The 14,461-nt window shown below is 48.0% G+C and overlaps 1 protein-coding gene across 1 annotated transcript in view; it reads left to right on the top strand.

Moving 5' to 3' along the window:
• Positions 1 to 9,477: 9,477 nt before the first annotated feature.
• The window catches only part of LOC135911991 (nose resistant to fluoxetine protein 6-like), a 46,989-nt gene continuing 42,005 nt past the window's right edge, over positions 9,478 to 14,461 (top strand). The window contains exon 1 of the mRNA XM_065444370.2: positions 9,478 to 9,934. Within this exon, the coding sequence (XP_065300442.1) occupies positions 9,649 to 9,934 (286 nt within the window). The 5' untranslated portion in view covers positions 9,478 to 9,648. The remainder of the gene's footprint in view (positions 9,935 to 14,461) is intronic.

The following is a 14,461-nucleotide window of genomic DNA, read 5'->3' as shown; positions in this document are numbered from 1 at the left end:
AATCGTAAAAAGCGGTAACGACCAAATGGGGTTGAGAACGTGCAAATGCGCGATGTCGAGTCATCCAAGGGGATTTGGTGGAATCCAGAGTAATGCTATCTTCGGCTGGTCGTTTCTGAGCGCTCTGGAGCGCTCTCGCGAGCGGCGTTGTCTTCGGCTGGTTGAAAGAGGGTGCGCGCCCTGCGTTCGGCTGGTTCTTCTCGATTGCTCTCCTCCATCTTGGAGCGCTCTGAGGCGCTCCGAGCCCTGTCCAAGGTAAATATACCTGGTAGCGAAGCTTCCATAGGAGCCCATACGTTCAAAACATGGCGGTCCATCGGCGGTTCATGGGGCTTAGCGCCATCTGTATGTGGTAGGAACACTTCCGGCGGAAGAAAAAAATAACGTGACGCCATGTCTGTTAAAAGCAGAAGTGACGTCATTTTGTTTTCGAAGGTGCGAAATTTGTTTTGTTGTTCTTCCTTTGGAGCTATATATTCAAATGCCCCGCCATTCGACTTGATGGGCGTTTCGAGCTTTCAGCGTGGAAAGCGATGCAGGAAAAGGCCAGCCGTACGGTTGTCGAAATCGCATCCCTGCACAGAACATACTTTCTTTGGAGGCCGACGAAAGCTCTAGGTGTAGAATGCCAAGCCCGTCGGCCAGCGCAGTCGCACGAAAACAACTACACAATTATCTGGCGGTTGTAACTCAATACTTTTGACTGAACAGATTAAGAAGCGATGAAGCTACCCGCGTCACCAAATTCAGACAAACTTCGACAAGCAAGAAAGCACAAATTGTGAGGGGGGCATATTTCAACAGGTGATACGAGTGCGCCTTTCTGCCCATTTCAAGACGTGCATTGCACTGCGAGTGATAGTGGCGTCAACGCCCCCTGTAGCGATGGGCGCTGAAAAGAAATGCATTTTATAATAATAAAATTAAACGTATTTTCTTAACTCATCACGAATATATAAAATTTACTAGGAACTTTATTTTCGTTGAATGAATCTAACTGTCTAGTCTGAATTAAAAAAAAAACGCGTTTTTCTTTCCCAATGTTTGTTTCCTCCTAACATAGTCGCGCTACAATCGCTGCTCCCATAACCATCGCTACTAGATACTTTTCAGTTGTAAAACTCCGCCTGGGAGCGGCGCGAGAACGTGACCCTCTGCCGTCTCCTCTCGCGTGGTGGCGCTGCCGCAACGGTTGGCCCGGTTGGCTACGGAAGCTTCCCAAGGCAGCAGCGCAACGCCGACTCTACCAGTTCTTTTTTTTTTCTTTTTGCTGCTCTTCATGGAACTGAATGTTCAAAGAATAACCTTTTTACATTGTGCACTCTAAAAATCAGCTAATAGGTGTTTGGAGAGGAGAGTGAGTCTTTTCGTTTGCGGCATGTTGTTTTAAGAGAATAGGACCGGTACAACGCCGGATTGATGAATCTAAGCATGCTGCATCGATATTCACAAAAGACGCACTTTCTTGGTTGCTACAGCTACCTTGTGACCGCTTTCTAGTTGACAGTTTGTATCCCTGGAGTACAAATGCATCCGCATAACAATGAAGAAATTCAATACTTCGCACGTGAACGCGAACATATGCTCTGGACAACCAAGAAGAGGGAGGCAGCACCCCTCTAGATCATCTAAAACCTTCCAAAATATCTCTCCGTAAAGGCCTGCCTCATCCAGGGAAGCTGACACACTTTTGTTAGCAGTCTTCATAAAGCCCAGCATCTTCGGCGTCGGGTGCTTTAAGGAACCTTGCTTGAGACTTCTGTACTCAATTAAGTAACTGTCGCAGACAACTTCTGGGATTATAGAGCTTATGTGCGCTATGCATAGATCACATGGTGCGCCCTTTCTGACTTTCTGAATGACATATCCACAGAGATAATAACCAACATTGTCCTCTATGTTTCCTCGAACATAAGTGTGCTCATTGCAAGCACATTCTGGTGAGCTGCTTGGCTCCACGCAACTTATCAACGTCGCCTCAATGGCACTGCGAAGACTATGCTTTGACTTGCAGGCTTCTCTGGTCTGTTTGAATGTGTCGTTGACGCCGACGAGCACAGGGCCTGGCACACCTTCCACACTCCCACGTAGCGCCGTTTTAACAGGTGTATACATGCTTAAAAGGCGGAATATCTGCGCGAAGATGATTATAGTTGGAAGAGACTCATCTCCACCGAAGGAACGCACTAGTCCAAAGTGAGGCTGAAAAAACATAAGGGAGTGAATTTCCTAGCAAACAGTGCAATGTGAATGCAGTCACAACAAATGTGAACAGTGTGCCTTAATTACCTCCAATGGATCTTGATTTAACTTGGCTGTCGAAACATAGAGCGCACCTTGACGCAGCAGATTACCGACATTGTTTAAAGTCGACATCAGAGTTACTTGCAGCGACTCTGTCGTTTGTTATGATGCAAAAAGCTTCAGGTTCTTTTGAATTGCATTCTGTTCTGTCAAGTTTAGCAGTTCCAAAAAAAAAAAAAACCTTTGATCACCTGAAATGATTAGTGTAACAAGTTTATAGCCCATAGGAAATGCGCACGAAGTTCAAAGGCGGTGGTCACGTACACTATTTCGTCGTAGAATGCTAGCAAGGTTTTATTACCACAAACAAAAAAGCACGAGTAAAAATATACAAAGTGATAGGAAGGGCGCTGCACCCTCCCTAGCTATCACTTTGTCTCTTTCTCGTGGTTTTTCTTGTTTCATTGCAGGCACGTTTGTTCTCAAGGCGAGCAGCATTTTCCTGGCACACAAATAAGAAACACGAGCAAAACGTGGCACGCTTCCGCACGCATCGGCGTCTCTGTCCGCCTTCGGGCCGACAGTGTCGCGCGCGCCGCCCCGCGGGCGCGACAGAAAGGGGTCAGGTGCCGCGGCGGAGTTTAACAACTGAAAATAATCTAGTAACGTTGCCCATAACCTCCCCATGCTGATGTCGGTGACAATCTGTACTGAACCGCTTTTCGTCCGAAGCTTGGCGACCTATTTGAATCGACCTTGCGCTGTCGTCGGAGCAGTCATCGAGATTGAAACGTCATCGCAGCGCCGCGTCGCTGCTGTTGGCGACGGCCCACCGTAACCTTGGCAACCTAGGCCACTGCATGCTGCCGCTCGACGAACGCTCGTCCCGCCGACACGTCCGCCGGTTTTTCCGGTAGCGCCGGGAGCTTTGGAAAGGCGAATCATCGGACGTTGGCAGCAGTCACGTGGTTTCGCATCGGCAATTTCCTCCTCCGAGAGCGAGTCGCATGTTCGGCTTGCGCGCTTGTCCTCTACCTTTGAGCTCGGGAAACGCCCGATCTACCCGACTCTGCTTCGCGACGTACAGGCGACCAGTCGAAGATACCATTAGTGTCTAAGCGGGAAAGTACATTTGCACCAGCTAACTCAGCTTCTATATCTTCTCGTTGCGGCATCATGTAGTGCTCCCTCTTTATGCACTCATTGATTTTCCGAGGCTCTATGCAGAGACGAATTTTCCCATTCTTTTTTCTAGCAATCACCAAGGGACTCACCCATTCAGTAGGCTCGTCGACTTTTGTGACGATTCCGGCCTGCTCCATCCTCTCAAGTTCACCCTGTAATGGTTCTGTCAGGGCCAACACGTCGAACTGGTTGAATGACTGGCTCGGCGTTGTCTCGAAGAACCATGTGATACAATTTGTTCACGCAGCCTGTCCCAGTGAAAATGTGACGAAATTCTGCCACGATTCCTTCACAGTCGTCCTGTGATACGCTGTGGACGCGCGAGAGCAATCCAAGTCGTTCGGTTGCTTGTAGGCCTAGGATTGCGCGACCTTTGCGCACCACAAAAAATTCGAGAGGAACAGTTCGGTCACCCAGCGTTATTTCCGTTCGGACGACTCCAAGATGTTTGATCGTGTGTCCACCATACGAATGTAGCACCATGCTACTTTGCTTCATTGCAGGGCTTGGGCGCTTCCTTTTGTATATTCCAACGGGCATCAAATTGACCCGAGTCCCTGTATCGACCTTTAGTTTGACCGACACGTTATTGACGTTCATTCGAACCATCCAGTCCGGTTCGCTTTTGACGGCTCTTGCAGACACCTCTAACACGCTGAAGTCATCTTCGTGATCTTGAATTTCACCGACCAGCTCGGGGGCTCTGCAGCAAATCGCAAAGTGGTTTCTCCTTTTGCATTTTCTGCACGTTCGTCCAAGTCATCTTCGTGATCTTGAATTTCACCGACCAGCTCGGGGGCTCTGCAGCAAATCGCAAAGTGGTTTCTCCTTTTGCATTTTCTGCACGTTCGTCCAAGTCATCTTCGTGATCTTGAATTTCACCGACCAGCTCGGGGGCTCTGCAGCAAATCGCAAAGTGGTTTCTCCTTTTGCATTTTCTGCACGTTCGTCCATACGCGGGACAGTCTCTAGGCTGATGCGTGCGTCCGCACTTGAAGCATTTGTCCATCTTGGCTTGCGCCATTTTTGGATTCGAGCATGCATTGCGAATGGTGTCTACTTGCTTTTGACCTCGTTCCCAAGTTTCTTGGCGGAGAGCCGATGTTTCGACTACCTTGCAGACGTGCTCAGCCTTCTTCAATGTAAACTCACAGTCCCTGAGAAGCTTTTCTCTCACCTTGTCGTCGTTGTTTCCGTGCACAATCTGGTCTCGGACCATAGAATCCTGAAGCGCGCCGAAATTGCACGCCCGTGCCTGTTGCTTGAGGTCCCGCAGGAAGTGTTCAAATGGCTCACCTTGGCTTTGAACTCTCTTCCGAAATATGTAGCGTTCATGTACTTTGTTGGTCTGCAGCTTGAAGTAATCGTCAAATTCCTTGATGACCGTCGCGTAGTCGGCCTTGTCTTTGCCTTCTGCGAAGCTCAGCGTATTAAATATCTCGATGGCGTCCTCACCTGCGACACTGAGAAACAGCGCTGTCTGCGACGACACTGATCGCTTCTTGTCATCCAGTTCTGATGCCGCAAGGACGAGTTCGAATCTCTGCTTGAACGTCTGCCAATTCTTGCTCGCTTCTCCCGTCATATTTAACGGACCAGGCGCTCTCAATGAATCCAATACGTAGTCCCTACAGTGCTGCCCGTCGAAGATAACAGCCGTGCTTGACTACGCACCCCACTTCTGACACCATGTATCGTAGCGTCTAGGATGGCGAACATGCTGGGCCGGGGCAGTGGGGGAAAGAACTCCGATTTATTGCACATGTGTACATATATATGTTTTAGGAAGGGGTGTGTCTTTTTATCAAGAACAGATAAGTTGTTTGCACAGCATGCACATGGTGCATGCATTTTGACATACGATGCGCTTGCGCGGAACACGTGTGGCGCGCGGCGCCCAAGACAAGGTAAATATACGTGGTAGCGAAGCTTCCATAGGAGCCCATACGTTCAAAACATGGCGATCCATCGGCGGTTCATGGGGCTTAGCGCCATCTGTATGTGGTGGGAACACTTCCGGCGGAAGAAAAAATAATGAGACGCCATGTCGGTTAAAAGCAGAAGTGACGTCATTTTGTTTTCGAAGGCGCGAAGTTTGTTTTGTTGTCCTTCATTTGGAGCTATATTATATATTCAAATGCCCCGCCATTCGACTTGATGGGCGTTTCGAGCTTTCAGCGTGGAAAGCGATGCAGGAAAAGGCCAGCCGTACGGTTGTCGAAATCGCATCCCTGCACAGAAAATACTTCCTTTGGAGGCCGACGAAAGCTTTAGGTGTAGTGCTGATTCTGTTGTCGGATTCCAAGCCCGTCGGCCAGCGCAGTCACACGAAAACAACTACACAATTATCTGGCGGCTGTAACTCACTACTTTTGACTGAACAGATTAAGAAGCGATGAAGCTACCCGCGTCACCAAATTCAGACAAACTCCGACAAGCAAGAAAGCACAAACTGTGAGGGGGGTGTATTTCAACAGGTGAACTTTACGAGTGCGCCTTTCTGTCCATTTCAAGACGTGCATTGCATTGCGAGTGATAGTGGCGTCAACAGCCCCTGTAGTGATGGACGCTGAAAAGAAATGCATTTATTAATAATAATAAATTAATGTTGTATTTTCTTAACTCGTCACGAATATATAAAATTGACTAGGAATTTTATTTTCGTTGAATGAATCTAACTGTGTCTCGTTTAAATTAAAAAAACGAGTTTTTCTTTCCCAATGTTTGTTCCCTCCAAACATAATCGCGCTTGAATCACTGCTCCCATAACACGATACACATTTATTAAATATTGGCATGCTATGTACATCATCATCATCATCACCATCATCATCATCATCAATTTCGTCAGTACCATCCGCCTATTTTTATGCCCACTGAGGGCATTCATTCTGCAGTGGACGTTATCTCGAATTGCCCCAAGTCCAATTACCCGATAATCTGCAAGCGATGTTCAATTACCCCTGTCTCGCGCTAGCTGATTCCCTCGTGCGCGGCCAAATTTCTTCATTTCATCCCCTCACCTAAATGTCTGCCATCCTCGACTGCGCTTCTTACCTGGACACCCATTCTGTACCTATTTTGGTCCACCGGTTAATTTCCGTTCACATTACATGGCCTGCCCAGCTCCATTTCTTTAACCTCCACTAGAATGTCGGCTATCCCCGTTAGCTCTCTGATCCACATCGCTATCTTCATGTCTCTTAACGTTACGTGTAACATTTTTCGTTCCATCGATATTTGCTCGGTCCTTAACATTATTTCAGCATTATGTGCGGCAAATTCACTCATGCTTTTTGATATTATTGTACCTGTGTACCAGCTTTTGCTTTTCGCGCTGATCGCTATGAAGTCGTTTAATAATGATTGCAGGCGCATTTTTGGCAGACGATCTAGTAGTCCGTTTTGTCTTCATAAACTGCGACATCCACTACTCGTCAGTTTTCTTCTTTCACTTCCATTAATGTCACTCTGTCCCACTGCGGGTGTTCATTTTTGTTCTGAACGAGCGGCTTGCTCTCGAGGCTGACATATGAAGTTCAAGCTTGAAGTATATAGCGCCTATCGAGCGATAACTCTCATGAATGGTGTTTTATTAAACTGCAGTGACACGTGATGGATTCTCGAGCTTCTGACCACCAGTCACTTGTTCCTTAATATGTCTTGTTATATATTGACCCTAGACTTTAGCATGAAACGTATTACGAAAGGTTGCCTTTACGCTGAGGCTTTTGCTTGCGCAGGTGTGCGAGGAGCAGCTGCTGGGAAGCCGTACATACATATTCGCATAACTAGACATGCATTTCAAAAAGATAAAGCTGGGCGAGTTGGTATGGCAACATGATCTTGGATTGTAGCACGAATGTAACGGACAGAGACCAGAAGCAGACAGGACGAGCGCTCGTCCTGTCTGCTTCTAGTCTCTGTCCGTGTCACTTCGCACTACAATCCTAGATCATGTTCGACATGCGTTTCAAGGTACTGTTGGCGCCACTGACGAGGACCTGGTTTGGGGCAAATTAGGACGGCCCTGTCTGTACATTGTGATCACTCACATGTGACAAGTATTACGAAGTTTGTCTACTTCGACGGGCACGTTTACGACTACCGAGTCCAAGTGTACTGAGCTGCCCGCCTCCTTACATGTTATATGTGGTTCAAACTGCGCGAATAGAACTCAAGGCGAAACACTCGTCGAATTAATATACCCGTGGACGCCGGGGTAATGGCTGTTCGCGACTTTATTAACCCAGCCCTTTAGGCGCGCAGTCCACATTTGTCGACGCGAACTCTGTTTGCCAGTTTTGTCGAGCGGTAATCCTGAAAAAGTAATGGACATATAATTTTAGGTGACTTACACACTATGCATACTCAATGAGCATTTGTTTCACTTCAAGTTACTATTCGATATTACACGCGACTACGTTGCTGAAGCCACTATCATATGTTTGACGGGATGTTCGACGTCTCGCGTTCGGGCAGGGACGACAAAAGAATGTTTCTTTTCTGCATGCAGCCAGTGATTGAATTGTGCGTGGACTTCAAGCCTGTGATTCAACCATTTCATGCAAAAACAGAAAATTTAATTACTCCCTAATTTTGATGATTAATTATAGAACACACAAGTCACTATCCTACCACCTTGTCTTTCTTGCAATAGAGTGTTGAGCGCCTTGGAATGAAGTTGTGTAAATACGACATTTACACACTGTCCATCACAATACGCTCCTGTTTAAACGATGTATTATGCCAAGAGTTGACGTTCGGTCTTTTTGGTACGGTATTGTAACAGCTATAAGGTGCGTGAAAAGACGCGTAATTCATCCCCGTCTTTTAAAACGTTATTTACCTGTTAAAGTGTGTATTATGCTTTATGTGTCACGTATAAACCATCCAATGCTAACGCATTTCTTCAAGGACTATATAGTGTGGGTGCCATTTACTGTGTTTATTCGACAGCACATCGTTTTCCTTGGGCTTCTACTGCAGGCAATGCCCCGAGACAGCACCGAATTTTTCTTTCTTTCTTTCTTTTAATAGAGAAACTAGCACTATATAACAAGGAGCAGAGCTTCAATTAATCGGATACCGCCATATAAATATACATGATAAGAACAAACGGTATATGGAAGGTCAGAATATTCAGTAACTCCGCGGAGCACTTTACGGACAAAAGCGTGTACTTCGATACCTGTCGAAATTCTGGGAAACCATTGCTGGACGCAACACAATGGAATAGACGACGGAGGGAGTAACGCACGCTCGTTGACAACATAACAATAACGTCAGCTCGTGTCTACCACACCCTTTGATCTGAACCACCACGGGCACTATGCTGTACATACATGAGCGACCGTGACCTTCTCGAGATCTTAATAACGAAAAAAAAGGGAAAGCAGACGAGATAATGACCAGTTGAAACCTCATAAAAGTCACTGGAAGGAGAGCAAAAACCAAGGGAGAATTCGTGTGGGCGGTCCTCGGAGCCGTTAGAACGCGAACGCTTCGGAGGCACACGAAGGCTGACCAGCGCACTTTGAAGCACCCAGAATGAGTGAAGGAAAGTGAGCACTCTCGGACGCGTCGTGCGTTACGAATGGGCTCGGCCACCTGTCGCTCCCCAGCGTTCCCGGGCATCGCGCTGGCTTGGCATACGAGTAGGCTCTACTCCATCATGCACGCAGCCGCTCGCGTAGGTTGAGCCTTCCGCCGAAACATTGCGACACGGCTACAGCAGGCGGAGAAAGAGAGAGTACGGACCAGTGAATGATGGTGGGAGAGGGGAACGAAGAGCATCGCGTTTACAACTGGCGTAAATAACCGGGTAGGCCCAATGTGCCGGACTGGAAGCGTTTCGTTGTCAGTTTCGGCGGACACACCGGCGAGCCAAGGTCTTCTTGGGCAAACGCCCCACGTGGACCAGTTTAAAAAGGACGGCGTGACTGACGTCACAGCAGGCGTGGTATTTTGACCCTCACTCATTCGCCTCGGACTTCGCAACGAGCAGCGAATTCATGGGGGTCCCTCCTTTCGCCAACGAAAGCGAGAGAGGAAGAGAGAGGGAGAAAGCGAAAGACAGAAAGGGCGGACGGAGAGAGGAACGGTCCTATAATATACACAGATCCCGCTCACCCTGCTCCACACCGAAAGAAACACTGTAATCACGGCGGAGCAGTGTCCATCTCCCGGGTAATCGTCCCACACATCCCGGCGCGCGCCATGAATCTGCACCCAACGGCGCACGTGTTATTTTTATGCGCCGCTCTGTCATCTCTCGTCGGTTTCGCGGTGGCCGGTGTAGAGATGACCACGACGACGACGACCGCACCATCGCCTACAAATAGGCTCGAGGCCGATTTCGCTGCAGTGACCAAGGTGCTCGCCTCCAAGTTTCTGCCCAGCGTGTCGGACCTGATCACAAGCCCGGACCTGAGCGTTGCCTGTTCAGCGAGTGTCGTGAAGCTCCTGCTCGGATTAAAGAACAAGGATGCCTGGGCTATAAAAAGTAAGCGCTACAAAAAAAAGCATGCCACGCTATGCATACTTCTTCCTCAGAGACAAAGAACATGCGGCGTAAAGTGGCATATGGGCGGCGATCTTGGTGGTTAGAGGTGAGCGCGTTTCGATGCGTTCCGATTTTGAAGGAAAGTGGGAGTTTGGAAGAGGAACAAAGGGAGGAAGGTGGATGTGAGATTGCGCTCGGCTTTTTGTCTTGTTTTGTTTTTTGCGCTATCCCTTCCTACGACCCTGGCAGTGGGCCACAATGTAGCGAGCACGCGCGTCGTTGCGTCGACTAGCCATGCTGCTGGCCATCGTAGCCTTTGGAAGCTTTGTGTCCTGCGGCACTAAAAACGGTGGCGCAGGACACAAACACTCCACTGAGTGCAAACTGTTCGAAGCGGCAGCGTTATGTTGTGCGAGGAAATGAGTGTGGGGGGGGGGGGGGGGGGCATCGGTTGTTTCGTGTATCGCTAAACTGCAGGCTCATCTGTCTAGGAGGCAACGGCGTGAGGCGCATTTCGGTAGCAATTTTAACCTGGGCATCGCTCTCTTCATTACAGATGCGCTCGCGCAGCGCAGATGTAAAGGTCGAAAATTTCGCCTTAGCGGGGTTACCATTTTAGTGCGGCTGCCGTAGAGTATATTAGTACCGGCTACAGCTGACCCATTCTCAGCGTGGTTTTTAGAAAAACGCAGCAGCATCGCCACATAGAAAAATATACCTTTCAGCTAATAAAGGGAAAATGAGACATCCACCCGATCGTAGCAATTGCTACAAAGGAAACTCATGGAAACCAAGGAAACTCAGCCGGACCAGGACGAATTTTACTTCAACTGCAAGGATTTTCTTTCTAGGAACCTGCGCGGTGGGTTTCCTTTGCAGCAATTGTTACGATCGGGCGGATGTCTCGTTTTCCTTGCATTACTTCTCTCCACCTTGCCGGCTTCCGCAGAACTATTACGTCAAGACTCTTGCCTTTGCTTCGAGTCGTTGATAAGTTCGACTTCGCCCTGTCATCTGCTAGCCGCCTGGTTAGCTCAGATGGTAGAGCAGCTGCCTCGGAAATACGGTGGTCCCAGGTTCGAGTCGCGGACCAGGGCGAATTTTTCAACTGCGACGCTTTTCTTTCAAAGAAACTGAATGGGATTCTTTTGTAGCAATTGCTAGGGTCAAGTGGATGTCTCATTACCCCTTTGTTAATTATTCCTCTGCGCCTTGCGGGTTTTCGCAGAACTATTACGTCAGTAATTTTCAGCTCTCTATGCTTCATTTTTTGCTAGCTTCGCGAGAAGCACGCTGTCTGTTAATGTAGTCTACCTCTTAAAAACCGCGCTGCAAACCGGCAATAAGGTTAAATAAATAAATAAATAAATAAATACTTCGTTGTGTAGCTGCTCATGATTCAATTGTGCGTATACATAATGACAGCTTGTTATCGTAGTGCATATATGCGAAGTCACATTCCCACTTGCTGTTGTATCGGCCTCTGGAACGGGGCGCACGACCAGGAGCCGTGCACCCTCGATACAGCGTCTGGTGCATGGCAGCAAGCCCGTGGTTTCCTTAAGCGCGCAAATTGTCAAATTTAGTTCATGTATGGCCATGCACGGAGGAGTGTAGACGCAGCATCAACAACGGCCTTATAACCACATCGGAATGTCCAGAATGACCCGATGTTGTTTCCATTGTATCACGTGACGCCATGCGCGCTGGCAGACAGCCATATTCAGCGCCTTCGGGCCATGGCAAGCAGCGTTCGTTAGTATCGTCTCCTCCACTCATGCTTCGTGCATCGGGGTCGGTCATTTATCCTCAGATATTTATGAGTCCGGGAAGAACAGTTCCAGCCGCAGGCAACAAGGGCAGGTTAGCCCGGAAAAGCGCGTGAGGCCGCCGAAATTCGTCAACAAGAGTTTCCAAATTTCGCTTACGCAGCAAACCGTACGAGAGATCGAAAGTTGCGTAAAGAATCCTTAATAGGCACCGGGCCAAGGACATTCCCTACTGCATTTGCACCATGAGACGAAAAATACGCCTTCGTGTGCATTTGTATGAGCAGACGAACCAGTGGACATTTAAACACGTACACGTAGGCGAACCGGTCTCTTCTCTGCAATAATAACCGTGCTGAAACGGCGCCGACGGGACGAAAACAAGGAAATGACATAGCAGCAACTGTATAGGACGCGTGACCGTGTGGATGCGCTCACTGTGTATTAAGCATAAAAGGCAGCACTACAATACCTACATTGCAGATATGAAAAGAAACTAATAAAATAAGGAAAAACAAATATTCGTGCTTTTTGACGGAACTAGGAATCCACGCACAAAAAAAAAACATCGATTAAGTACAGGGTTTATTCCATGAATTGAAAGGGTTATTTAGATTCTTAGCCACTAATCGGCACAAAACGACGCATCTTTCGTAAAGCAATGTTGTCTATAAATTGGTTGCTCTCGAAGACAGCTAAAGTCCCGTCTTTCTCTGCAAGCAGTTCAGGCTTGCAGATTGCATACTGACATTCTCATAGCGTGCTGTCAGCGAAAGTGCTTGATAACTGCTAGTGCGGGATAAGATTGCGGCGGCAGAAAGTGCGTCGCCTTAGTGTGAGAAATATGACCAGATAGGGGTAATACTATGAAGTTCAGGAGGCACGGATATTAATCGAATGATACCAATGAAGGTTAATAGATCAATCCCTCAGGTCCTTGTATAGTTGCAAATTTCCTTCGCGGGTGTTATGACAGCATCAGAATAAGCATATTAGGAATTCGAAGTTGGCACAAAAATTGAGAGAGAGAGAGAGAGAGAGAGAGAGAGACGTATTGTAGTGTAGCGATAAATTAAGTAACTGTAGCATGCTGTCGAAGACCACGACGACAGAACCAGACGACGTTCTAGAAGTGCTCACTTCAATTACTGTGTTTACGACGACGTGCACGAGACCAAATGATAACAATGGATGCAAATAATATTGCTATCGGCACGCACTGCCGCCCAGAGTGCGAAACTGTGTACGGTGGACTATGGTTCCCCGCCACATGAGAGGTACAATTATCTCGGAACATCCACGCGCTTGCGTCTCGATGGCGTCGTTAACTAGTGCAATGCGAAAGCGGCCACGGGAAGAGGCCTTGATTGCAGAAGCTGCATGTTTTCTCCAGTCTTACGTCATTCCTGATTCCATCAGGGCAAATCACACGAAAAAGGAAGCGCGAAATGCTGCTGTATCTCATGGATTGCTCATGAGATACAGCAGCATTCTCATGGCGCTGGATTGCTACACCATCCTCATGGATGGTGTAGCACTCCAGCGCCACCAATCATACACGGCCGAAGTCGCCTCGCAGGGGCTCGAGTATTCGGCCGCACGATCGCGTCAGCTTGTCGCAGCCACCGCTGTCCGGCATATATCAACCAAGGTATATGTGTCATCCTTGGCTCAAGAAAAGTCACGGCTGTCGCCTGCACCGCCTACACGGCTTTAGGCGAGTGATGCGCACCTCATGACGGCGCTGTAACTGATGCGTCTAATAGATAACTGCAGATAACTATAGGCGGAGTGCGCACGTTCATTTTTGCTCCGCCCAACGAACGGCCAGCACGGCCTGTTGCGGAGCCCGCGCGGCCCAGAGGCTTCATCCGGGGCGTCCGGCACTCGTCCGCGTGTTCGCCCTTCGCGGTGGTGCCGGGAACTCGACGTGCGCGCAGGGTTGTCGGCATTATGCACGAGGGGGTCTATTGGTATTGGTTGATACTGGCATTGGAGGACTCTAGAATACTTGCGGAAATCGCAGAAATCTCGCCTGCGACGCGTGCTCCAGTCTGCCTTCAGTAACGCCTGATGAGAGCTGCAACAGCGAAAATTACGAGTACTCTAAGGGATGCTCCACAGCAGTATCGGCCCACTGAAAGTGATAGCATCAGATTATAGTGCTCGAATTCCAAGCAAATTTTGTTAAGGTTCATTTTTAAAACTTTTTGAGCGCAAGCAAACAGGGAGAACGAAGAGGAGCAACACAAGAACGAGCGCTCGTCCTTGTGTTGCTCCTCTTCGTTGTCCCTGTTTGCTTGCGCACAAAAAGTTCAAGAAATGAATCTGTTCCAACTAGGCCGACTCGCGGTTATGTTTTGTTAAGGTGTTCAGCTTTTCATTTCTTCTCCACATTCTGCACATATACGCAGAAAGAAACAAAAAAATAACGTTAATGTATAACGTTATTTTTTGTTTCTTTCAGCGTATATGTGCAGAATGCGGAGAAGAAATGAAAAGCTGAACACCACAAAGAAAAAAAAATAACGTTACTGTATAAAATAAAAGTTCATTGTCTGTCTGTTAATGTATCAAATTAAACAACTTCGTGGCGAGCATGAACCAATGACCGCCTAATTTCTGCTTCACAAACCTTCGCACGAAGCTCCCGTTCCATTAAGATGGCCATGATTTTGCTATGCTTTCCTTGCTCACAGAAAAAGTAGCCATAGTGCCAGTTGAAGCAGCCGATGTCGTGGAGGATATGTAGCCGTGA

This window comes from Dermacentor albipictus, chromosome 1 (genome assembly GCF_038994185.2).
Source record: "Dermacentor albipictus isolate Rhodes 1998 colony chromosome 1, USDA_Dalb.pri_finalv2, whole genome shotgun sequence".
Taxonomy (NCBI): domain Eukaryota; kingdom Metazoa; phylum Arthropoda; class Arachnida; order Ixodida; family Ixodidae; genus Dermacentor; species Dermacentor albipictus.
Note: the sequence above shows the minus strand (reverse complement) of the source record. Positions and strands in the feature narration are given on the sequence as shown.